The following is a 27,393-nucleotide window of genomic DNA, read 5'->3' as shown; positions in this document are numbered from 1 at the left end:
CAGTCCTACCCTGCACCCAGCGCCTAGATCCAGCGAGTTAATCGAGATCCTTCATTTGGTAGAATCACAGTCATGCCACACCTGCAGACACCAATCGAACAGCCAGTTCTAAAAAAAAAAATACAGCACAAGCCAGTGAGACCGCTCTGCACAGATACAATCAAACTAAAACATATCAACATTTACCACTAAATATATGAATAAAGGCAAGGTGGCTATTTGGGGGGGAAAAAAAAGACGTACCACTGCAAAAGTTTAAAATTAATTTATTATATTTCTTTTCATAGAATTCATTTTGTTTTTCAAGGTTAACATACAGCCATTCATATACAGAACAATAGCCTTTTTTATTTACTCAAGTATTCGGAAATTTACACTCTTCCTTGTTAATGGTAGAAGAAAAAAAAATATTCCTTAATTTGTTTTTAGTAAAATGTCTTGTTCTGTCAGCTGTGCATACAACAGCCGAAATCGCTTCACTGATTGCAAGTGGCTTTTCCCTTTTAAACAAACTGGCACAAATCAGAGGCAACAGCAATTCACCCATTTGGCCATGTAATGCTGGGACATTTTTCGAGAGGAAATTTTAAACATAATATTCCAAAGCAGAGCATTTGTGTACAGTGTACATCTGATTGTTTAGAAAATATAAACTTGCTTCTGACAGGACAAGAGGAAATGACAAAATGAGGATGAATGCAAATCTGCTTTGAGAAGCTTTTTTTTTTGCAGAAACTATTGGTTTTTTTTTCTGTAAGGCATCTGTTAGCCCGGAAAACAGGAAGTAGAATGCACAGTGGGTATCTACAAAACGACACACAAATAATCCATCAAGACATTAAATCACCGGAAAGACCAGGGAAAAGAAAATCTTCATGTGGGATTTCATTTCTGTGTTGGCACGTCCACTTCAGTTACTCGACAAGATGGCCAATCACTCAAAAATGGACAAAAAAAGTGGAAAGAAAGGAAAGACGGGAGGGCATGTGCAACGCTAATTTGCTTCCCCCACGACACTTCCTGTGGAGCAGGATGTGCAAGTTTTTTTTCTGGAATCGTTCATGCACATTGTAAATATCAACACCACGCAAACCAGGCTGTGAAAGGAGTACGCAAAGAAACCACAGTAAAGTGCATTTTGCATGGGCCAACTCCTTTGGGATTGTGCGACACTCGATTTGCACATCTTGAAATTTCAAACTTTCGAGCTTGTCCGAAGCGGTCCCAGAATGACGAGGCACTCCAGCACTGCAGGACTGCGGTGGTGAAATGGTTACACGCATTCCTTGTCTGAAGGTTGTGCACTTGATGCAGAAACCACTGGGCGTGCACAGAGCAAAGATTCACAGCTGATAAAAGGAGGACTTTAAGAACAGGTGCTGTAAACGATTGGAATCAACACTATAAAAAACCCACAGTGGAGAAATAAATGTTGGTACTTTGCCTTCTTCCAGAAAATACAACGCAATGCATGAACAAAGCTACATAGCTACACAGACCATAGAAGACACCACTGAAGGTCTATTGGCAGACAGACTGACCAATCAAACTTGCACAGGCTGGACTAATTGACCACAGAAAAATGGATAAGTAAAAATCCATGCCCTTTGCCAGGCTGAGATCCAGTGGTGGCTAACAAATATTCTATTTGTACTAGGGACTTCAGACTAGATGTCGCCCTTTGACATCCACAGCTGGGCTTTAACGAAATGGGAGTACAAGCAGGGCCATAGCAGGACGAAAGGGTAACTGACCAAAAAGTAACAGACATTATAAAAAAAACATTCTAGAAAAGCAATTATACAAATCAGTGATTCACATTTGAGTGTTAAAAACACACTAGCGTGTGGTATTTCCTCTATCAGCAGCTCACAGAACTTTAGGAATGTGCCAACACCAGGATTTTGCCATTTCTACAGTTCAGCAAGATTACCAGGTAGTGTATGGTTTATGATGAACCAAAAAAAACGAGTTCCGGCCATTCCAGATGTGCCTTCCCCCCCCCCCATTCCTTCACATCTATCATGGGAAGCTTTTCAGCACTGATGAACGGTGACAAAAAGCACTCCAACTTCTCAAATCAGTTTGCTCATCGTGATCAAGAGTCAGGATTTGAAGAGGGCGATCAACGTCTTGTCCCTTATTATCAAGTCATGCAGCCTGAGCCCCATCCTCCTAAACCGACAAGTCAAAAAAAAAAAAAACTGCACAGGCCTCTATGTCAGTGTGACAATGTGCAGAGTGGCTATTTGGCGCCAACTGACCAGAATTGTTTTTGTGGCCATCACCGCCAGGTACTGCTAAAATGCAGAGTGACTATGACATGGAAAGACAACAGATCCCCTGTCTTGTTAGAGTGTTTGGTTGGGCAAGCATGGATAGCAGAAGCACCTCATCCTTGGGTCTATCACACCACCCAGTCTGGGAGGGTCAGAGTGGCCTGGCTGCTTCCACGAAGGATATCGCACGAGGAGTGCCTCTCATAGGCGATCCCACGTGTGCCCTACAAGACTCTCTCCCCACGCACCAGTATAGTATATCAGACCCACGAACTGGCCTCTTTTTACCAGTAGGGATGAGAAACTAGGGGTGCTTACACAATCTGTCAAAAATGCAAAGGGCTATTTACACTACAGAGTTTGTTCTTCTCAGTTTACCATCTATTTTCGTATTCAGGCCATAAAACCCAAAACGCCACTTTACTAAATTGCAGAAGGAAGAAAGCTTTAGCGTTCTGCTTGGATAGAAACACTGAACCAGTCCCCTTTCTTTCTTTTCCATTACCAGGACACTAACAACTACGATGGAGCTCGTTTTGCTTTGTCATATGGATGAAAACAGTTGGGTCTGAACTGCACAACTATCTCGCCGCTCGGGAATTTCGTGTTCTGCAGCAGGTGATGCCACTGGGTAATGAGAGTAAGATCCAACACTACTGATTCGATTTTTGGAGTTAAAAGAACAAGCACTGAATTGTGAACAGCCCTTCGTTAACCCCGGCGTCCCAGGCCAAGCCCAAACCCACATCCTGCTACAAATCTGCCCACAGTCACAATTCCTACGACTGAGTCACAAACAGAAGTTTACAGTGCATGCACCCTGTTCCCTATTTTTAGATGGTCGCGCTCTTTGTGGTGTGTGTTGCGAGTTCCGTGGTGCCTGGAACAATGCGATAGACAGGCCTGCCTGGTTTTGATGCGCCACAGCTTGTGCGTCAGCCTCTGCTTGTGCGTCAGCCTCTGCTTGCCACACTGCTCCAAGCACTCAGCGAGGGCGGTGTACAGCGAGTCTGACAATCGATCAGTGCGTAGACGTCTCCTCTCCCGCTGGGCATCAACCAAGAAGGACACTGAGACCATGATCTACTGTGACACCACAGCACACACACACACACACACAGACAGCCTGTTCGGAAAGAGCAGTACCAACATCAGAAATGCACCGCCTGGCCACTTCTACACAGAACCAATTCCCAGAGACTGGGGCTTGACAGCACACTCACTGGACTGCCTTCCCACCTCATTAGAATGGCAAGCTGGCGAGATGAAGAGATTCTCGCAGTCGCCCACCGCCGTGGCCTCTGCAGGACTGCTTTCCTCCAACGAGAAAGAGCACGATTTCACTTTGCTGCACCTCTCATGATCTCACTGCAGGCTAAGGCTATTTCATAACCCAGGGCGCCCCCTTGACCTCCTGGTGTTGCAAGGAACCACAGGTCGATAGCATGCGGGCAGCAGATCGCTGCAAGGCTACACCAGGGCTGCAGTGTTCTGACAAGCACAGGAAACAAGCAGCAATTCAAGGGGAGGCATCAGTAGTGTGCATTATAGGCAGAGCTCTGCTGGCGAACCCATCAGGCAGAAACCCATGAGCTGTGCAAAGTTTTACACCATGCACCTCACAAAAATTTTTTCAAAGAAAATGAGATTTTCTGTAACTTTTCTTCACCCTGGAAGCCCCACCTTTCAAAAGCTCGAGATGGGGGCGCTAAATGGAAACCAACGCCAGTACTGCAGTAAGGGTTTGTGACCACTAGGGGGAGCGAAGCGTGCAGACAGCATTAAGGCAGGGAACATGGAGAGGGGCCTTTATAAGAGATAAGATCACTTTATTGGCCATATACAATTTCTTGCATTATGAATTTGTCTTTTCGCATACCCCAACTTGCTCTCCTGAGACGCACAGACAGGGAGAGAAGCTGGGGGTCAGAGCGCATGGTCAGTCATTTATACAGCGCCCCCTGGAGCAGCTGGGGTTCAGGGCCTTGCTCAGGGGCCCAACGGAGTAGGATTCCTCTGTCGGCCACGGGATACGAACCAGCAACCTTCCAGCCACAGGCACAGATCCTGAGCCACAGAGCCACCGCACTGCCCTTTTTTTTATATATATATATAAGATGAGGATGAGAACAGGATGAGAAAAGCCTTCTCCTCCTGCTCGCCACAGAGTGAATTCCAGAAACTGATGCAAGCTGTTTCTTGAGCAGTCCCAGTGAACCAGCTGCTGGTGCAAGCTTCGGCAGCGTCTCCCAGACTTGGTTATGCAACAAGCTTAGAAACCAGGCTGTTGCAGAAAACGGGACCTGGAGAGGCCAGAGTTGCAATAAAGCATCCAGACAGGATGTGCTATAAATCCCCTTCCATTGGTCAGCACAGAGTGGCCAGGCTGCATGTTGTCATTATAAACAAAACAATTCAAACACAATCAATGCTGGATGCTTTTTTCACAGGGTTGTCTTGAACGTGCATAAGTCAGGTTTAGGGATACCAGACACTTATCACAAAGCCTTGCCGTATTAATGGTTAAAGACTGTCAACAAAGTTGCTCCCATCTTTTCACACAATTACCCCCCCCTCCCCCCACACCCACACCTTCACTATTCCTACCGCAAACGCACAAAAACAACACACGAGATCAGGGATGCCACACACAGAGCTAGTGGTCGTAGTCATGACAACACGCCAGGCCTCCCTGCCACCTGTCCACAGTTTGGTCTTTTTCTTTTCCCTTTTAAAAATCCACAATAAATTAGAATGTTAAAAAAAGGTACAAAAACGAAAATGATTAACGACAAACGGTGACAGGTGAACAACCCAATTAACTGTAAAAATAAAAACATATAATCCCGACTTTCACACACCTCCTTGACTTCCATTTTTTTGTTTTGGTTTTACACAGCAGATCTGAAGAGCTTTAACACATTCCACATCCACCTCCACCCTCCAAGCCCCCCTCACACATTCCAAGGATGCATCCCCAGCTGGAATATGAGCTCAGGGTGAGGGTGCCTACGGAAGAGGCTCTTGCCCTGATTATATCCTGGATCAAAGCCCGACTCTCTCCCGGGATGAGAACAGAAACAGTGGCTCGTCTTCATCAGCCCCCTTGGCTTGCGGGAGGAGACCTTTTGAAAGACGCCCTCTTTGGCATTCCCACAATGCTCTGGGGGTGGCCCGCTACAACTCTGTCCACTTACACGGTGGCTCTGATGAAGTCCTGGCTCCTCAGCTGGGGATGTACAGTATGCTCATGCCCTTGGAAAGACGCGAGGGATGCAGAAGCATGGTCAAGACGAAAGCCATCCCATCACCCATCACGTCCCGCGACCTCAGCCAGACTCTTAGCAAACTGCAGATGCTCCCTTACTGTTATTTTCTCGTTCAACTCTTTTTTTTTTTCTTGCTTGTACCCATGGCGTTTCTCTTGGATCGCTCCAGCCCCTCTATCCCTATTTAATCCAAAGAGATGGACACGGGCGACACTCAAGACCTCTAGAAACATTAAGGGTTGCACCAAACAGAGGACTTGCCCGGGTCACAAGCAGCATAACAGGAGAAAACAAAACTCAGCACAAGCTACCAAACGTCTCCTTGAAAAAGGCAGCATCTTCCAGTTGCTATTCGAGCCCAAGAGCTTAAAAATCACCGTGGGCTCCCCGCCGTCGATACTTTCTTTTTTTGCGGACTCAAGGATCTCTCTGGGAGTTGCAGAACCCCCGATCGGTGCTCTAATCTACTCCGAGTTACTGAGCTGTCTTCCAGCTACCCCTGCAGTGCTTTATCTACAACCCGCCTGTCCGATCGACCAGTTATATTTGGAGGGGTCTGTCAGCGCACTGCCATCACTTCCCAGTGATCATTTGACAAGGACGCTATCGGGTAACGTCCCTCTCCATGCCCTATATATAGATGGAGCGTGGCGCGAGAGGGGAATGTGACCCCAGCAGAGAAAATCCCTCACCCTATGACTCGGCCAGCAGCGTCAACAATACTAAACCGCTGGGAAGAAGCTTAAACATCAAAAGGCAGCAGAAGCAAACAGTTCCTGCACTAATATCCTTGTCCCTTTCGGCAGATAACGACCCTTGACGACTGCTGGTTTGAGATATCGTGATGCAGACGAAAAGATGAGGCAGCCCTCTACATCTTTTTCGTTACATCAAAAGCCGGAATCTGACGTTAAAACTGGAGGATTCGTCCCCAGCATCACCAAACCTTAGGAGGCTCGGTTTTGTGCATTCCATTGGCAATGTCAAACTAAAGATGTCCTCTGTGATGCCTTTATTTCCTTAATGGACCACCACTACCTCACACAACAAAATAAACTTTTAGGCTACTGATTGATCGGCTCCTTCTGGGGCATAACGTTGGCAAACTCACAGAAGAAAGACTCCAAAGGGACCGATTGTTAAACCCTGTGCAGCCCCCATCTGCTGTCCACATATTTCTGTGTCCTCCTTGAACCAATGTGCAAGCATTTAATGTCAGCAGCATGTCTGCTAATAATTTATTATTCCTTAGTGTATCAATATATGGGGTTAACAAATACTATTTGTTTCTCGCAGGTAACTTCAGTGCATCCCATGTGATCTTGATTTAAAGGCAGGGCAATCCCATACTAACCAAACTGCTGCTGGTCCAGTGACTGTCCCTACGCATTTTAAATAGATCCTAAATGGTGAATCTATTAAGACATAACATAGGGAGGTGAATTATAAATATGACACACCAGTATACGTGGAAGCTACTATATTCAGAAAAGCATTTATAATAACAGGGGGGTCTCACCAAGTCTCTAGTTCATGACCTCCCCAATCCAGTTAGACTTTGAACCGTCACCCTAAACTTCACGTTTCTGAAAACGCACAACCCCGTGAAAGTCATTGATCACGCAAGCAAGTCGTCAGTTCCATTAAGGGAACTTCTGGTTTGTCTGGGTTTTGTACTAAGCAATCTGTAAATCGACAGATCAAACACATTCCCTGATCAACCAATCCTAATGATGACGCTGTTCCAAGCAATAGATGACTTAGTGGTGACCTCTGAACCCTTGCTGGACTGGGGTTCTCTTTGAGCACAGTCAGTCACCTCTGCTTTAGTTTTACTTCTTAGAAAAGCTGACAGAAGAGGAGAGAAAAAAAAACCTTCCAGTGGCAGAGAGACTCTCATGGTAACAGAGAGACAGCTGTTACTGTCCAGAACATTTTTAGCCTCTGCACCAAGAGAATCATATTAACAAGTGGGGAAACTGTGAAAGGACCGCCTTGTCAGCTCTTTTGTCATTTAGCTCCATTGAAATGCTGTGCACCGAGACACTTTTAAAAGTCACCTTTTACACGTTTTCAGTGACTTTCTCAAATGAAGAATAAAGCAAGTATCTCAGCGATGCAATCTAATCGCCTGTCACAGGATCGCATCTCGGGGCACAGCCTTCAACTGCATTTCTAAATCACAAGTGCTCCAATTCTATATTGTTCATCACTCAAAAAACTCCCTAACAAGTACCGTCATTAATAAACAGGCAGGGGTGTTGCTGATCTGATGAAATTCAGCAATGGGAGGTTCAGTACATTTCATTTTAAATGTCATTGATGGAATTTAGTAAATGATTTTTGCATTTATGCATAGATGGTTTATTATCTCTATAGAGAAGTCATATGTTTTATTATTTAAATACAGGAAAAAATGATTGTGTTGCTATAATAAGCCTATGGTTTTAGTGGTACCCATCATCAAATTTATACTGCTCCGGGAAACCACTTTAAAACAGGCAGTTTGCTTGACCTTAGGGTGCAGGACCAGCTCACTACATCCTCTTTAGCTGCAAGACAGTAGCTGCCCTTTCTACTGCACCAGGCTCAAGATGATCTGAGCCAGTGCAATTCCTGACGTCACAGATGAATCATTACAGTGGGCAGTATATACAATAGTATATCCAATGGACAGCAATAGCCCTGATCACTATTTGTGATTCCTTGTGACTGCAAGCAAATTAAAAAAAAACCTACTGAAGCAGTGGGGCCCTGTACATACAGTTCTGACAATCCAAAAAAATAGAGAAATGCAGAGTTGTGGAAATCCCCAGGGAAAACTCAGAACACTAACAAAAGGTACAATTCTCTCCGTCTGCTTAAACAGCCACAGTGCTTGCTCACTAGGGGGACAGTGCAACCAGTCTGTGAAGATTTATCAGTGCTGACAAGAGGCGACCCAACAGCGAGCAGGTGAGCACACTGAGCAGCGCACAAAGATCAAGCTGTCAGGATGATTTCCCCCCTCGTCTACAGGGGGAAAACCTGGGCTGGACTGCAAATCCCCCCTTACTGGTGACCTACAGAGGAAAGCACGAGCCGAGACTCAGGCCAGAGGCATGTGCAGTAAGACAAAATGTGTGCAAAAAAAAATGGGTTGATGGCACTGAAACTGTTACACTGCATTCAGCTTGTCAACAGTCTCAGCTGTGTTTCCTCTCCTGTTAGGAGCTGCTCTTGTGCACACAGGGACAGTTTGCTTTCAGCTTTGAGCACACAGTATTCTGTTTGTGTTTTCATTGCATGCATGCTCCCAGATGCCTGTTACAAAGGCTGCACGCCCACCATTCAAATAATGAGAAGAGTTAAAGAATGTGCAAGCTGCTTAAGAGTCTTAATGGACTGCATTGCATTATCATTAATAATGCACAGTGCAAAGTGCCTCCTCTTTACCGGATTGTGCTGGTGGTTTGTTGAGAACAAGCATATGCAAGTCCATAAAGCAGTGCACGCTTTCCGGGAACCCCTTGCCTCAACAGCAGCAAGAGCATGCCGTTTCAAATTTGCTTAAGCGAGTCGAGACAGCATGGCAAATTGAGCAAAACTTAATTAAAGAACCACGTTTCATTAGGACTGCACTGACGGACCTCAGTGTGTGAAGAAAATGACTCAGCTTTCAAAGCAGGCTAACGTATGACGTGTGAATTGGGTTTCTTGAATATCGGCATGATAATCAATTTAAAATTCCCTATGCACAAATAATCAATTAATGATTCTGTATTTAAAGAGGAGGGTAACAGGTTTACCATATTCCTCTCTGAAATAAAGTAGCAAGGAAACCTCAAAGACTATAATATGAATATTTACCACCAGGGGTACACTTTAATTTTAATTTAAATTTAAGAACCAGGGTTTTCATTCAAGGACCTGCTCCAGTGCATTGTCTATTTAAGTGCTCAAGAAAACAAGCTACATATCATAACAAGTTAAGATCAAGAGCTGGCTCTTGCAAAACCTCCACAGGGAGGCTGACAAAATGCTAAATCGATAGAAAAAAATGTGTTCCTGTTCTGCTAATAAAATCACAATAAGAAAGCCTGCACTATCACGTCTCCGTCGGAGAGCACAAGGCCCCACGCAGTTATCTGCGAACAGCAGAGCGATTTCTGAGCATCGAGTTGGCTTGATGAGGCAAATCTCGTTTTGGCCAGGATGACCGTCACAGCTCTGGCAAGGACAACACAGAAACCCGCTCCCATCTCGTGGTTTATTATTAGAAGGCTTTTGCATCATCTGCGCAGGAGGGGACGAGCAAGCACGCAGACGGTCGGATCACAGGAAGCCACAGAGGATAAGAAAAGGAGGGGGGGACAGTGAGGGGAAAAAGGCAGAAGAGACGCTTGCGATTTCCCACAGCTCCTGGAGTTCTAATCTTCCCGGACAGCAGGGCTGTTCCCTCTCCCTCCCCCACGTCTCCTACAGGTGACGCACCCCGCAGGGCGAACGAGACGCGCACTTCACCACCGTCACCCGCCACCGGGTACCGCGCATCCCTCAAATTCACCTTCTCCCAGCTCAGAACGTCCAGCTTGCCTGGGCCTTCAGTCGAGAGACCGTATCGCCACTCTGGCCGGTTCACCCGTGACACCGACTCTGACCGGCCACTGGTATTGCCTACAGTCACCTGATGTGTTACAGCTCTTGAACCACACCAATACAACCTGCTGGACTTTGACCACCAAAAGGAGAAATGAATGAATGAAAAACAAACACTTTAGCTCTGGTCTCAGGAAGCATGGACTGTATTCGGGAGTGGGGTTGGCTGACTTTCTGGCAACACAAATCAACTCCCCCCCGACACACTGACATTTTCCTAAGGTCTACACCCTGCAAGTACAGCCACTACACCCCAAAGTGCTATGAGAACCATGCCAAAACACCCACACACGCACGCACTCGCCACTGGCTCTGAAACAGGAAGTGATGTCAGTGCCAGCGACCCTTCAACCCCCTGCTCAGCTGAAGGGACGGGTGGATCCAGCAAGGGGAGAGCGAGAAGGGGCAAAGAAAAACCCAACAAGTCCAATGGAGGTCTGTGATAAATCGCCAGTCCCCGAAAAGAAAAAAATAAGCCATTATACTCCATGGGTGCCATGCCTGCTTTCCGACGTACCCCTCCCGCCTTCCCGGCCGATGCAAAGCCCAGACGCCACCAATAACTCCCTCGCCCTCACTGACGCACACCGCCAAAGTCCGATTTTGTACTTGTGGTCGTGGGAAGGGAAAAGGTGACGAGGAGGTTAAAGGGAGGCTGGGCCAGCAAAAAAACAGAGGTCTCTGAATCCTCCCCTGCGTGCCTGGGTCGAGACAACAGCTGTCCGCTTCTCTTCCACATTATGTTTACTTCCGAGTTAAGTGCATGTGTAACTCCCCCCTTACCCTCCGGACAGTTTCCCCTGCTTGGCGTAGGGGTTCTCGAGCATGTAGCGGAACCGGTCGTAGTTCTCGAGCAGGTACTTGGGAGCGTACATGTGCTCCTTTGGGTCCGAGGGAGGGTACTCCTGCACCGAGCCGTCGAACCAGCCCCCCGTGCGGATCAGCTCCCGGATGTAGTTCAGGTCCCTCTTGTCCTCGTAGTCGCCCCAGCGCGGGAAGTCCCCGTTCTGGGCCGACACCAGCTTGAAGTAGATCCCCTCCGGGGTGAAGCACCACGAGCAGTGCCAGCCGGCGAAGTGGAAGGGGCTGCCGATGGACCACTGGACCAGGATGTGGCCGGTCTCATTCTCGTAGCGCCGAAAACCCGGCATGGTGTAGTACTCGCGGCGGCGGAGCTTGATGCCGTCGTTGTCGTAGACCGCGCGCAGCATGCCCACCGTGCAGCCCGACACCACCTCCAGCGAGCCCAGCTGCTTCCAGAAGAAGCCGTACAGGGACTTGCGCATGTGGATGGCGAAGGGCTCCGTCCAGCCGTCGAAGAGCTTAAGGAAGAGCACCCCCTCCTTGGCCGGGATCTCGTCTGCGTCGTTGATGATGAAGACGTCATCCGGCCGCACCCCCGCCACCCGGCTCATCCCGTCACGCGTCAGGTAGGTGCGGAGGTAGTCGTCGGCGATCCAGCCGTCCTGCCGCCCCCCATCGGGGAAGTGGTCCAGGAAGATGTAGAGGATTTTGTGCCGGACGTAGTCGTAGGTGCCGTTGAGCAAGCGGTGCAGGAAGTGCAGGGGCCGGCTCTCGCCGTACGCCGTGAAGTTGGACTCGCACACCATGAAGAGGTCCACAGCCTCGGCCAGCTCGTGGAAGCGCACCTGCAGCAGGTCGAACTCGTGGTTGACGTTGATGGCGTTGATGACCCGGCGGGGCACCTCCCGCGGGGCCAAGCGCTCCTTGGTAGGCAGGTTGGAGTGATACACCATGGTGGGGACCCCGCAGTAGGGGCCGTGCCAACCGGGCCGGCACACGCACTTCACCAGCCGCTTGCCCCTCTTGGGCTTGGCTCCTCCTCCTCCTCCTCCCTGTAGCTCCGGCTGCTCCAAGATCTTCCGTGCGCTACCCTTCACGCGGTCGTCTGCGGACTTCGGGACCGCCATCTCCGTGCCCTGCCGGAAACACAGGGCCCCGGCTTTCGTGTGAACGAAGTAGTGGTTGGGATCGTCCCGGAGCTCGAAACTGCGTCGGTGGAGGTCTCCCAGGGGCCCTCTAGAATCCGGGAGGGTCATTCGTGGCGGTTCCTTGTTCTTCTGGAGATCCGGAGCCAGCGCCGGGCTACGATTCTGCTTTTGGATCCAGTTTTCCTGCGGAGGAGACGATATTTTGGGTAAAGCTTAAAAAGTCCATGATTCCCAGGCTTTGACAAAATTAACCCAGCTGACCCAAGCAGAAACTATGTGCCAATACATTTCAAACTGAGAAAAGGAGCCAATTCTTCAGGCAAACAAGCTGCCCAGCCATGTTGTCAATAACTTGGCTTCCTTCAAGAAAGAGATCCTGGGATCAATTACAATATCTATTAACCACCAAATGGACTTGATGGGCTAAAAAGGTCTTTTCGTACTGCTTATGGTGGCTTAATTTGAGATTTATTTTATTTTCACGTCATTTTAAACATTCTACTGATTCGCTATTGAACGGACAAGGCATTCAACCAGAAAATGTTAAGCAAAAAGTGAAAAGGTCATTCTTCTGCTCTGTTGCAGAAACAGACCTGTTGCAAGACACTTAAATCTGTTTTTTTGGGGGGGAATCTGTGTCCCATATTATGAAAGACATTGCTAAAGTACACATGTAGCTTGAGAACAAAACATTCTGAACATGAACATTGAAGAGCTAGGAAGACGAATGACTGCTGAAAAGCACCACTGTTATATATAAAAAAAGAAACTGAGCAGAGCATTTTGGGCTTCTCTTAAAAATACAGTTCATAGCGGTTTGATACACCCACAGAATCCCATAAGGGGTTCTGAAAACATCTTCTACCAGCTAAGGGAATAAGATTCTAACATATGCACATATTAGATGAAACTGCCTACAGCATTGCTAATGCACAGAGATAAGAATGAGGCACCCCCACTCCCTCAGTACTTTATCTCCAAGTGATCTTTTTATTGTGCCACTATTTACAGCACCAAATCTGCTCTCTCTTTTATACTGAGGGAGCAGTTGGACATTGTACCGGGGGGCAAGTGACGAGCTGATCTAGGTCATTATAAAGAACGGAAAATATCCAGACTGCAGCCAAGCAGCGCGACTTTATACCCACAGAGATGAAAAAGGTAACCTCTGCTTGGAGCTCTTTTATTCCTATTGTGCAACGGCGCCAAAAGGTCTCTTTTCCCACACGTCCAGGAAAGAAAAACGAGGTTTCGTTTCCAGCCCTGGGAAACCGAGGGTGAAAGTGACATTTGCAGACTCCTGCCCCGGTTTGCTTTCCCGTCACCCATACCCCTCAAAAAAAAAAAAGTTTATACAAGGCACAAATCCAGCAAGAGTAAGGTTCAAGGTTCGACTGCACCTGGTGACATCATTAGCTGACGCACCAGTATTTCCCAGGAGGCTGAGTGCCACTGGCTCGCCATGCCTGACCAGACCCAGCGAGTCCGCCACCCGATACTCTCCTCGGAGCCGCGGGCTCACAGAGCCGGGCGGCGCACGGATCAGAAGATATCTGCACGAACCCTGCTGAACTGCTGTGGCCATTCCACTAACCGTCCACTAGTAAACCAACAAAGAAAACCGGTCAGCCCTGCATGGTTTGGCACCTCACTACGTTGTCTGATGTCCAGTCGTTCTACTCCCCACCTTGCAACCTGTGTTCGTCTGACTCTGGTCTCATGCCTGTCCCCCAAGTCTATCTATATACTATGGGCGACAGGGCCTTCTCCTGCTGCGCCCCAAAGCTCTGGAATTCTATCCCTAAGGATATCAGAGGCCCCTTTCCTGAGCTCCTTCAAATCAAGACTCGACACCTTCTTTAGAAGGGCTTTTATTTAACCGTTTCTGTGTATTCCAAACCCCAATTGTAACTGGGCAATTCTGCCGTCTCCTCGCCTTTTTTCTTTCCTCCTGAATGATTGAGGAGCCACTTTTAAAAGGCGCTATATGAACTCAAGTCCGTTACCTCTGTGCCGCCCGCTGCTGCTGCGGCTTCCCTCACGTCCAGGCCGTCCCAGGGCTGGGGGAGGACCCCTGGTGGCTCTTCCCGTTCCAGACCTGGCAGCGCCCCCCCGGCGGGCCCTCCGCGGGGGTCCCGGGCCAGCGCGGAGGGCCGCAGCGCGGCGGCCCGGCGGGGCAGGGCCTCCTCGGGCGGCGCGCTGGCCAGGGGCGTGGCCCCGTCCCTCCAGAAGAAGCCGGACACCATGATGAAGGACTTGATGTTGGGGTAGGGGGCGGACAGCTCCCGCAGCAGAGACACGTAGTGCAGGGCTTTGTAGTAGTGCAGGAAGGAGATGACACACAGACCCACTGTGCAAAGCAAGAACACTCTGTGCCGTCGCATTTTCATCCTGCAACAGCGAGAGAAGAGGGAGAGAGTTATTTTGCCCGTCTGCCTTCGATCCCAATCTTTAATTTGGATTTATGAGCTGCATTCCACCTGACTGACCCCTAAAACAGCACATGGACTACAGGATAGGAGACCTCCTGGGAAGAACTAAGGTTGCTGCTGGAAGAGGTGTTAGTGGGGCCAGCAGGGGGCGCTCACCCTGTGGTCTCTGTGGGTCCTGATGCTCCACTATAGTGATGGGGACACTATACTGTAAAAAGGCACCGTCCTTCGGATGAGACGTAAAACCAAGGTCCTGACTCTCTATGGTCATTAAAATCCCCGGGTGTTCCTCGAAAAGAGTAGGGGTGTAACCCCGGCGTCCTGGCCAAATTTCCCCCTGGCCTTTACCAGTCATGACCTCCTAATAATCTCTGAACTGGCTTCATCTCTCTGCTCTCCTCCCCACTGAGAGCTGGTGTGTGGGGAGCGGACTGGCACACTCTGGCTGCCATCACATCATCGGTGTAGGGGCTGCACACTGGTGGTGGTGGAGGGGATCCCCATTACCTGTAAAGCGCTTTGAGTGGAGTGTCCAGAAAAGCGCTGTGTAAGTGTGAGCAATTATTCTTATTTCGTCTACCCCAGCAGTTATGATCTTCACATCCTGCCTCTGGTGTATTTACTCCCACCAGCTGAACCCTGTTTGCCCGGATCGTGGTCACTGGTGACACCCCAGATGACAATTTTTATTTTTAAGATAAACAACGTTTTTTTAAAACCGCTGCACAAATTTTCTCACATGCACGTATTCTCCAATATCATCACAAAAAAAACAAAGTTTGTTTCCACAGATATTACACTATTATGCAATAAACCAATAAATTAATGAACTAGCAGTATCCCAATAAAAACACCCGGCCACCTGGCCAGCACAGCATGTCAATATCATACATTTTTACCAACAAAACTGCAAAAGCAAAAACCAGCATATATATATATAAATCCCATGTTTTTACCTTATTCTGAAGCATGATATATATCCAAAAGAACCCAGACTAATATTATCTCCAGACCTGGAGAATTGAACGTTACTGACTTCATAGTAAATGTTTGAAGAAATAAGGCGATCTGATTGGTAAAAACCGCTGTCATTCATTGTATTTTCAGCCATTCAGAGCCCTTAGGGGGTAAGACTTCCTCTAGAAGCCTCATGCTGCATTCCACCTGCATTTAGCTGTCAATAATTGACTCAGAAGGAGTAATCAATCAGTTTTTTATGGTTTCTTATCAGTGCTCCTTTTTTTCACACCAGAAAACAACTCTGAGGTTTTTTTTCATTGCATAACAGCAGATAAAGGCTCTCTAGCAGTGTCTAAAGGTTTTTATAGCAATTGCAATGGTTATTATTCTAATTTTCAATATTTTTATGATTTTTTATTATAGGCGTGAAATTTCATTAAAGGTCTTCACAAAACATGATGTAGAATTTTTTCTAATTGATCAATTTGTCCCAGATTTTTATCCAAGCGAGTAGTCGCCTAGAACAAGGTTTTCAAATAATCTCAGGCCCTTGACATGCATATAGTTGAAAAAACTGACCTCTGAAGACCAAAAAAACATTTTTGCCTGCTGTTTTTTAGTTTTTTTTTCATATGTTTGACTGCTGAGTGGACACCTTAAGAAATATAAGAAATTTGACTGTTTACACTCAAAGCCAAGGGGGTTAGCTTCAATTTAAGACCTGAACCAGGCTCCTGCAATGTTCTGCTGCAGAGATATAACAAATGTTTAAGGAGGAGGAAATTCCAGGCGTTAATTGGCTAAATTTGTCAATGTTAATAACAGGTTTTAATCAAACAGTGGGATCAGGCTCTCCCCTCTCTGCTGTGCTGGAGAGCCTTGGCTCAAGAAGGATCGGGAAATGGCACAGAGCCTGCACCGGGGGCTTTGGAAAGTTCTACAAGCCGGATCTTGCAAATTTTTCGGGTCCTGCTTCCTTCTCCTCATGCTTTAACTCAAATGGATTTGTCTTGGGAAAAGAACGGAGATAAAAATGTTTATTCTGGCACACATAGTGCTCTATTAGTGCTCTGTTGGCACACACAGTGCTCACAGTGGTGTATGTCCTCACCTGTGCACCCTGTCCCGAATTGGTAACCTATTAACAGCCCCAGTAACATGGACAGAAGAGCAACTGCTTAAGAAACAAACCCAGGACAGCCGTCTCCCGTTTGCCAGGCTGGGCTGAAGGGACACACCTAAAGCAAGACTTTTCTAAAGCCAAGCACTGACTGCATCCAACATTTGAAAAGATCTAGGCTAATTTCACAATAAACACAGATAAGCTCCTAGATCATTAAAGATTAAGACATGATAGTACTCCATTTCCAGGGATAAAAATGCTTTATGCAACCATTAGTGGCTCCATCCCCAGAAAAGCCTTTTATGCTACCTTTATGGATTATGAAAGTCAAGCTATGAAAGTGTAATTTAAGACTCTTTAAGGTTCTGTGCGGGGGAAAAAAAGAAGGGCATCAGGGGGGTCTCAAGTCCTGGTCAGGGACAGCTACAGGGTCTCTTAATTTCTAATTTAACTTAAAAGTGCAGTTAGCTATTCACAGCTATTCTTGGCCACTGACACAAGACCTGGATTTAGTGGAGATCGGCACAGTAGCACTATACAAATGTACAGTGTGTGGTACTGTAGAAATTGAACCAAAATGACCACAGTCCCCCCAGAAATCTACTTCCTACGACATCCTGGCAGAAGAAATAAAAACATGTGGAATTTAAAAGTAGTTGACCTACCGAGTCAGAAATACAATACCACTACAAAAAAAAAAAAACACTCCAGTGATATAAAAACCCAAAGATTACAAACTGCCAAAGACAAGAAAATAAAATCAACCCAGAGCCAGAGAAAGGTTGTTCTGAAAGTAAGTGTTTAACAGCCCAAATCTCAGTTATTTTAATTTCTACCAGCTGGATTTTCTCCAACATTGAGCAAATAATACTCGCTTTTGCTCAGCACATAATCCAAAATAAGATCATTCAACATATGGCACTTTACACTGCCATTTCATCCTTTGGCAGAGCAGTGCAACGTCATACTGATTTTAATAAAACCACATGATCCACGTTTGTCCCTGTACCCTGTTGTAGATCAACTAAACACACACATCCTCTTTGAAACAGATAAGTACTGTAGCTAAGATAATTGCATGCAATTTCTTATATGGAAACTGTGTAGCCTTATGTAGTTCAAAACCAGATTGAAAAAAGTCAAAAGGACTCTGCACAGCAGTTTGGATCAATATCAGGAATTATAAGAATCCTATGTAGCTGCTTCCTGGAGGAAACCAGGGTTTCAGCTTTAACAATATGACTGTGTGGCTCGTTCCATACTCCCACCACCCTTTGTGAACAGAACAGCCTCCTGTTCTTGGGGTTAAATTCACTTGTATCCTCTGGGCTCTGCATGACTGCCGATTCTGAAAAAGCCTGCAGGGTTCCATTTTAGTCCGGAACAGAGAAGATTAAGAAAGGACCTGATCCGAAGATATTTACAGTCACTTCAACCAGTCAGTTGTACGACACTCTCACAAGCCTGAAAATAGCATGTGGGCTCATTGTATCTGGCACTCAAAACCAGAATAACTACATTCCAAACTGCACCAGGTACCAGACAGTTCTCGCCTCAGTTCCTTATTGCAATTGAACAGGACCATTTGTGCACTAAAAACAAATGCTTTTGCGCTTTTGCTTTGATGGGACAATTTCTGCAAAAGACCACGAGCTCAGCAGAGAACCGGAAACAGATCAAAACACTGCTGCAGCAGGACTCAATCCCAGGAGGAGCAGAGGCAAACATTACGGATGGGGAAAAAAACGACTTTGCGACGTCGCTCAGATTCAGGTCAGGTTTGTAGAAAAAGAAGGTTGAAACATACAGTAGATGAGCATGAAGCTCTATGTGGATTTTCAAGTAAAGATAGGAGGGTCCAATACCAGAGAAGTAACCTTTGAAAAAGTCTGCGGTGTTTATTAGGATCCATCATTGTCCTCGGTAAAAACCACAGCAAGAGATACAGGTGGAAACTGGAGATATGCATTTAAACTGAGAACAGGAGACTCGTATTTTGCCTTAAGGGTCAAGAGAGCAGGAAACAAGCAACCCAGCCATGTTGTTGAATTTAATACCCTGGTTTCTTGCAGGAAATAGCTGGGTGAGATTCTCCGATCAGTTAGCTACTAGCTACCAAACTGGTTAGATGAAAAAGTCCAACAGGACTACAATCTACAGCTGAAAAGCCCTTCATTAAAACAAGGTGAGTTAAGATTCCACTTTGCTAGTGCACTAGCAAAATCTCACCAAGACTATCCTGTACCCTTTAGGAGATACCCAAAGTTAGCCCGGCAGCTAGGTCTCTGGGTTCATTTCTGGCCCTGGGGTGCTGTCTGTGTGGAGTCTGCATGTTCTCCCTGCGTTCACATGGGTTTCCTCTGGGTGCTCCAGTTTCCTCCAACAGTCCAAAGACTGTGCTGGTAGGTTAAGTGGATTGCGTGCTTGTGTGAGCGACTGCCCTGCGATGAACTGGTATCCTGTCCAGGGTGTGGCCTGCTCTGCACCTGTGGCTTGCTGGGATAGGCTCCCCTGCGACCCTGTCTTGCGTGAAGCTGTTAGAAAATGGATGGATGTATTCAGGGGGCAATAAACACGTGTTGTTTAATTTGAGAGCTGGTGAAGACCATGGCTGGAAGTTGCATTTAAGTTTAGTCTATTTAGTCTTTTAGTTGATTAGAAATCAGTTTTGCCTGTAAAGTCAACCGGAAGAATAGAGGTGGCAAAAATGCTCAGAAGGCTGTATAGTTATCCTTCTTGAAGCTTCTGAGTATCCGAGTTAAACCCCAATGAGTAAGCTTCTCTGTTCCTTTAACCTGTCTTTCTGCAACCAGTGCTTCTGTTCCAGTAAACTAGTTGATCTTGGAGTTCGTCCCAGGACACCAGTGTCCTTCACAGCAGGGACCTGTGAAAGGAGATTCTGTATTCATCTTTGAGACAGAGACAAGGATCAATATTGTAACTGCGTCCGGAGCCTCTTCTGAGCCATCTGTGCTCCAGTCCATGGGTTACATGACCTGTATCCTGTATTACATCACCGCCCCTCATTCAGAAGGAAAACCCATGAGACTCCTGCAGGTGTGCTGCCATTGTGTGTTATCATTCTCCATTGCAGCTCTGGAGGGCAGGAATATTTCAAACCCGCCAAGAATACCAGTAACAGGCTCCGTGCCTGCTGACACTCGGCTACCACATGATGTCCAGCAGACGTCCTGGGCAGACTAGAAGCTCAGAAGGAAGCAGAGTATTACTTCAGCAACGGTTGCTCTTTATGAATGCGGCCTTTTCCTTTTGATCCTCTATAGGACCAGTTAAAATCCGTTTATGAATGCAGAAAGGCACATTGTTTTCAGTTTTCAGTCCACATCCTTTCATTTTACTCCTGTGGTCCTGGGGCCATTATTTCACTGTCCTGAAACCCTCTGCTGGGCTGACTCTGGATATTTCCTACAGGGTCTGACACAGAGAGACAGCAATGCTAACCACTGCACCACCATGTCAACCTATACAGACTCCTACACCCCAAACGCAGAAGCAGATTATAGCCTCTAAAAGTGTTGGGGATGATGCAGTGATGTGCAGTCTTTAACAGAATCAGAAAGTGGGAATACATTCTAGGCAGAATGCCAGCCCACTGCAGGGCACAAGAACATGCAAACTCCACACAGAAGGTACTGCAGACAGGAAATGAATCCAAGGAAGTTCCACACCACTCTTTTTCTCACCAGCAGATAAGCAAAGCTGGCGACACTTTCAAAGAGCTACTACAAAAAAAACAAACAATACATAGATTAATACGAAATTTAAAATAACCGTAGTGAAATTTCCACTCTAACGAATAGAATGTATCACATTAAGGGACGTGTGACTTCTTATCCCAACAGTTTTTAGGATATAAGTTCCAAAGGTGGAAAGTCTGAATATTTATTCAAGTCAAATCACCGCTACAGTACGTTGATTTTACAAAGGTGCGGCGACAATGAAAACGTCGTCAGCAGACATTACCCGTGTCCGCTGGTGTGTAGACCACACACAAGAGCCCAAAAGACAAAATTACGCAGGTGTTATAATTGCTACAGACGCCAAAAATGCTTTCTGCACTGATGGCGCTTACACTATAACCTGCTTTCAAATAACGCCGAACAAACCTGCATGTGTACAGTATACTGTATATACGGCAGGAGTTTGAGGGATTGAATGCAAGTTTGTGACATTAAGTGTTACATTTCCGGAGTTCTCACAAACACGTCAAGACATAAATCTTCGGGACAGGTGCAAAGGTCTGAAGTAGGTAAAGAACAAAATCTACCCGATTTATAACTTTTTAGAATTGCTTTTTTAAATTATGCCCGAAAACGGGCTACCTCCCAGTTGCAAAGGAATGAGGAACAAGAGCGTTTTATGTTGGAAATGGGAGTTTATTAAAAAAAAAACCGCGATTTTTAATTCAAGAAATTAAAAGACAAGCAAAAAGGTCCCTTTCCGTGCCAGACTTCATAAACTCGTCTGCGTTGCGCATTAAAATAGAAGACCAAAACTTAGGTAAGGGTGGGGGACAGAAAATCACGCTACATTACCTTCACCTACGCTTCTCAAGTCCAGGTCTCAAATTGCAACAGTGTCAGCCTTGCAACCTTTTTAAAACGCGCAACTTGCACCCGGACTGTCGAGAGAAACGCAAAAGTAACTCGCTTGGCTCTGCGTTATAATCACCTTGCACCAGGGGGTGGACACTCCGGGCGGCTACAGATCTCTCGACGCTCCCCGGCTGCGGCTTTCGAGGCGGTTTCGCGGAGTGGAGAGCGGTAATGACACTCTCCAAGCACACCCAGCCACCCCCCCTGCGCCTCCCCTCTTAGGTTCCTGGTTACTGCTCGCTCTTCTCGTTTGAGACGCGCGGAGCTCAGGCCGTTTCCCCAGTTTGCAACCCGACCCTTGTACCGATTCGAGCCGGCGCAGGCTGCAGAGAAGCGGGCCAAAAGTGCTTCCCGTGCTGAAACGTCAAGAAAAGAGACGCGACATTTCGGCGACACCTGAATGAGACCCCACAGCCAAGACCTCACGCTTCTTCACCTTTAAGCGTGGCATGAACTTTCTCCCGTTCCAAAACTTTCCCTTATCCAGCCGGTCCCACGTCAACTGTCAATGACCGTGTCATCAGCGAGGACCGGTCTGCAACTCGCTGTGGGCTGGTTTGCGGTGAACTGTGTGCCGTTGCTGATAAACCGATCAATCGGATTCCGTAACAAAATATTCGGATGTTCTTTTAGTGAACGACGATCTAAAAAAATATTATTTCCAGGCAGACGTGCAGCACGTCAAGGTTTTATAAATGACCAGATTATCCGGTTGGAGAATGTCTTGACGTACAGTATAATAAACTACAAGTTTAAGCAAGTGTAGACTTGACTTCCTTTCTCAGGTTTTATATATCTTTATATCTTGGGGAATCCCAGTCGCACGCACCATTCTGCCGTTAGATATCACTGGCGCCCCCTACCGTACCGTAATCCCCGTGGTCTTTTCTGCATCGCGCAAGGATACGGCGCTGGTTTCTCTATTCATTTACGAATCTTCACAAAAATAACTTAATATGTTCAGAATGTATTGCAATCCTCTGTGCCATTTTGCAATGCAAGACGTTTTTAAAATGCTGCCTCCCAAGATCAACCGCAGCTTGTGCGGACCTGATATGACGTGCACTGCCCCGCAATAGGTGCCGATTCTGCAGCCAAGATAATCCTGGTTTACGGGCGTTTTCAGTTGCGAGACTATTTTTTTTTACTGCTCGGTACTTAAACGTGTAATCTAAGACGCATCTTGTTATGTTATGCGCTTTTAAGGAACATTTCAGCTCTCTGTTTTTTTGTCTTCTGACAATGGTGCGAGTCTTTTTGGCCAGGCTGTTGCTGGACATTAGACCCTGCTTTTCATCTGACCTGTCTGGGTAAATAAAGGATTCTTTTGTACTTGTCAGAACAGTATTAAATATGTCTGCACAACGCATGCACATTGCAAAAAAAGTGTAAACAAATCAAGTGTAAGTACAATGTATCGTCCAATTACGGATCGCAGGAGAGCCGGCACCTATCCCAGCAAGCAATGGGCACAAGGCAGGATACCCCCTGGACAGGACACCAGTCCATCACTGGGCACACACAGACCAACACACTCACAGCAGGGCCCGTTTTCCCAGGAGCCAATTAACCTACCTGCATGTCTTTGGAAATCGCAAACTCACATCCGATTTCCCATGAATCGCAACAGGACCCGGCCCTTCCTGCTCACTAGTCCCTGTAATGACTAATGTAATGTGATGTACGAGCGAATAAATACAGGTTGTACAGCAGATATTTCACCGCAGAAATGTTCCAATGTGATCCGCATGCAGGGTTAACAATTTAGTAGTATTTGTTAGCAAAACTGTCTCTAAAATAGAGAGCAATATTTCTACTGTGTTCACAAGCCTGATTTTTTACAATGTAATAGGACTGCAACACGGCAGCAGACATTTTGTTGCCTCGTTCAGAATCACAGAACATGGCACTGCACGTACCTGGAAACTTCGTCTGCGATTGTAAATTGGAGGTTTTACAAGTCACTGTGTACATTTGACTTTTTTTTGTGCTTTGAAATGCACTCATGGATGCCAATTCCTTCTAACCCCAAAAGAAGTACCCCTTTAAGTCAAATGCAAAGAAGAGACCAGAGTGTGCATGTGCTACAGCTTCAGACGACAATGTTCTGAGCGCGCATGACCTTAAAGTTAGCTGTATTCATCTCCTGGAGTCTGAATAGCTCTTGTGAAAGGCAAGGAACATAAGGGGTGAAAAGTAACAGCAACAGCAGGGCAGACAAGTTCACCCTGGTTGCTGTGGTTGACAACCACTCCCACACCAGAGCTTGGCAGTTATAATGGAGTGTATATTTAGTATAACAGTCAAACTGTTTTTCTTCCTTTTTAGGGTAAGGCAGCTTGCCGAAGCTCTTTTGTTCAAGGGGTTATGTTTGGGGTTATATGGGTCTTCTTTCCTTGTTTGTAGCTGTTGTAGGAGACTTGAGAGGATTTGCTATAGAAAACTCTTCCTCCTGTGGTGGGCCAACAGGTATTTAGATGCGTTGCAGGAGAGACCAAATCGATTCGACTGAAAACATCTACCCTGTTTCTCGGTCTGGGCAGGAAGAATTACTCCCGAGCGTATCCATTTGTTTTTATAATAGACAAGAACTGGATTCTACTAAAAATCGAGCACAGGGCTGCCATCTTGATCCTTAAGGGAGAGAACAGGGGACATGTCTGAACATCTGGAGGTCGAGTATCAACCCAGCTGAGCGCAGATGGAATTGGATTAGTAAAGAGCAGGAGGTACCACATTGTGTTTCAGCAGCTCAACAAGAGTGAATTAGTTAAATAATTCTCTGAGTCGCAGCTGTGTCACTCCATCTGAAGATCCGGACTTGGCTCAGTCGCTAACGGCCACCCTTAAAGACTGAACAGGTTGCCACTGCTTGGCTTCGCACATGGGACTGATAAGGCTGGTGGGCTTGGATTCTGGGGGAGCAGGGGGATTGGGGGATGTTCGCCTAGTACAAACTCCAGTTCCCACATCTTACCCCCAGAGGTCAGAGGTCAGAGGTCAGAGGTCATGTGTTCATCTAAACAACAGGATTCACTGGTCATTTTCACATTGTCAGTTTACACCCGTATGTGAAGGGGGCTCATGTGTTTTAGCCAACCATCTGGTCGAAATGAAGTTGTTTCGAGGGTTGAGAAATTCGCATTTTGACGTACTGTACAGGAATTGGGCTAACACCAGAAATGGCCATGGCACTACGAGTCTTACTCTGAAGACTAGCTTTTATTATTTTTACAGTCTTATTTAGAGTGAAAGTGATTGGGATCATAAATATTTGGCAGCATCAGATTTTCTAAAGATGTTCTCTTTTTTTTCCCCATTTTGGCTGTTGAGCCTTCTTTGGGTGCAAGCCTTCTTCAGGCATTTTCTTACACCTGAAGAAGGCTCCCCGGCCGAAAAGTTGCGTTTTCTCTCGTCTCTTTTCAGTGTGGAAAAAACCTCTTACTTGTTCCATTGTATATGGTGTATTTGTAAATTATTTAATTGCTAAATAAAAAAAAAAGTTTAAAAAAACAGTTTAAGAGGGGGCAGAAAAACCAACCCTGGTTAAAAACAAACATCCGGACAAGACCATTGCACCTTAGGGTGAGGGGCGAGTCCTCCAGGATGGAGGCGGTTGTGGGCTGAAGTCCCTAGTGCAGCATTTATTCAGCCCAGTCTCTCCTGTCCACTCAGCTGGAAGAGTAAGGGTGGTGCCTGCATCAGATTGCTGCTTCACACCTAGAAACCAGGATAAGCCACTGGGTGGGATTCAGCTGGAATTACTAACCCATCCTGGGCTGGTGTAAAACTGCTGGCCCTAGGACATTGTATTTGCTGTATATGGGTGTGACTGCATTTTCCAGTACACAGAGTGGTAGAATACTAATCTGGCAAATGACAGTGTCCCTGTTGTGGATATTCCTGCTGGTTTAACTAATATTTGACTCAGCTGAATTCTTTGCAGTAGATTATATAACAGAGTATTTTTAAAAGCCTGCCCTGGGGCTACTGTATGGAAATGTGGAAAGGGAGGCACTTGGGACAGAGCAAGCTTATTTTTAATATAAAGACTTGAGTTTTTGTCCCCGCCCCACGGAGTCACAGGCCCCTGGAACCAAACCGTACAGAAGCCGCAGGAGCCCACGGTCTCTCTCACGCCTGCCCCCACCCCCAGCTCTCTGAAAGCCCTCCGTCAGCCACCTCCAATTCCCAAATCCAGTTACATAAGCCTCCTCCAGACGGATTCAGAGAGATGCCGAGAGGGGGGGAGGATGGAAATTGGGAGACAGAGAGGAGAGAAGTGGCGATGTGTTTGCACAAATGTCACTGTGGTTGATGCATGTGAGCCATCTGCCACACTGCTTGTCAATCCAGTGGCTATTTTAAGAAAACAAAATCAGGAGAATCTCAGATACTACAGAAGCGTCTAACTAGAATGCATGTCTTTAGATCAAGGTGCAATTTTAGAATTGGGTATTGGATCAGGGGGTCTTCAACAATGAGCTGAAGAACCACAGCCCAGCAGGTTTTACAGACGGCCTTTAAGTCATCGATCTCTGAAGGTCTGGAGCAATTAAACTGTGATCTATTAGAACTTAACTGAACACATTTGGAACAAACATCAGAATATCCTTCATTGCTCAAGGATCATTGCTTCCTGGAACATTAATGAAGAGCCTAAACAAGTGCTCTTAATCTTTACATGACAGGAGATGACATATAAGAATAACATGAATGGGGGCTCTCCAGGTCCATGGGTAGTATTAAGAGGCTCAAAACCTTCCTACTATAGGCAAAAGCTCCCCCAGGTAGTGGATGAGTAAATCTTGAAAAGGGGGCATCAGAGCTCTGCCTCAGTTCAAATCAAACAGGAGTGGAACTGCACAGCTGTGGGCTGCTGGCCCAGGAAAGGTGCTTCATTCAAAACGACTGCCGAACAACGCGCCATGCACGATCAAGTTCAGGTTCTCAAGCCTGTCCCTGTGCTCTCAATTGGTTTCTTTGATGAAATGGGGAACATCGCAGAACAATGCATGGGAAACCACCTATCTCATTTGCTTGGGAAACCATATCATCACTCTGGATAGATAACCGTTTTGTTGGGAGAAACCCTGTGATGGACCAACACTCCATTAAGGGGTGATGCGCTTAATGATACTCTCCGTCTGCTTAATGCTACACATACTGGGATAAGCTCTGACCTGCTGAGACACTTGCAGATTGGCTTGAGAAGGAAGACAAGGAAGCTCACCAGTAAGAGGCCATTAGGGTACATCTCGCTCATTGTGTCACTTTGACCCGTGGATCTCATCCGTTTCTGAAGAGAGGCCAAGGCATCGGCTTCGCCAACATGACGGGGTGGCTCGTTCCACACTCCCGCCACCCTTTATGTAAAGTAGTCTCCTGTCCTGCTCTGAGCATCTCATCCATTCGTTTGAAAGAAGCCAAGGTCTGGGCTTTGACGACATGGGTAGCTCTTGGGAGTTTATTTCTCCTGGGATGAAGGGAGGGGTGACCCTCCCCCAGTCATGTGGAATGAAGAGTGTGATCACTCTGGTCCAGTATTCTGTGCCTGTATTCCTCCGTCTGCCTTTCTCTCGCTGTTTGAATAATATTAAAATGTGAAAGTGGTAAGAGAAGGTTCGGCGGTATTGTTGTGTACCGTACATAAAAACAAGTCACTTTTTTTCTACTGGCTTGCACTTCCAACGGAACAGAGCATTCCTGGAGAGACTTCCTTTCTTTGTTTTCGGGTCTGTCCTAAATTGACAGCGCTGTCGCAGTCTTAACTGACAGCGGCTCCGTCGCCGAATTCACGATGCAGAGGAACAATGCGCAGTGGGCAGAAACAGACAGCGAAGTTCAGCTGACATCAGCTGTCTCCGTGGAATCTGGCTCCGTGTTCTTTCTGCTCCAACAATGCGGGGAAGCTAGAAAGGAAGTCAACAGAATGTCTCTGATGCAAAGAGGGGAAACAAAAAACGCGGAGATTCTTTTAAATCAAAGGACTCAAAGTCCGAGTTTACCGCGAGTGAAGAACATAATCCACAATCCAGACATCGCGGGTTTGTGTCTGCGCTAAATAAGCCTGACTGCCCCTTAAAGGGATTATGGGAAACCGACCAGGTGAAAAGGGGGTAAC

At 46.6% G+C, this 27,393-nt stretch overlaps 1 protein-coding gene across 1 annotated transcript; it reads right to left on the bottom strand.

Annotated features, from left to right (window-relative positions):
* Positions 1-246: 246 nt before the first annotated feature.
* On the bottom strand, positions 247-21,411 carry mgat3b (beta-1,4-mannosyl-glycoprotein 4-beta-N-acetylglucosaminyltransferase b). The gene is made up of 3 exons (XM_088930104.1): positions 21,346-21,411; positions 14,145-14,529; positions 247-12,321 (listed from the first exon to the last, which is right to left on the bottom strand). Exons 2-3 carry the CDS (start codon positions 14,526-14,528, stop codon positions 10,966-10,968), a joined length of 1,740 nt encoding a protein of 579 aa, XP_088786230.1. The 5' UTR covers position 14,529; positions 21,346-21,411; the 3' UTR covers positions 247-10,965.
* Between the last annotated feature and the right edge of the window lie 5,982 nt (positions 21,412-27,393).

This window comes from Atractosteus spatula, chromosome 13, assembly GCF_055471065.1.
Source record: "Atractosteus spatula isolate fAtrSpa1 chromosome 13, fAtrSpa1.hap1, whole genome shotgun sequence".
Classification (NCBI taxonomy): domain Eukaryota; kingdom Metazoa; phylum Chordata; class Actinopteri; order Semionotiformes; family Lepisosteidae; genus Atractosteus; species Atractosteus spatula.
The sequence above is the reverse complement of the archived record's forward strand: the minus strand, read 5'-3'. Positions and strand labels throughout refer to the sequence as shown.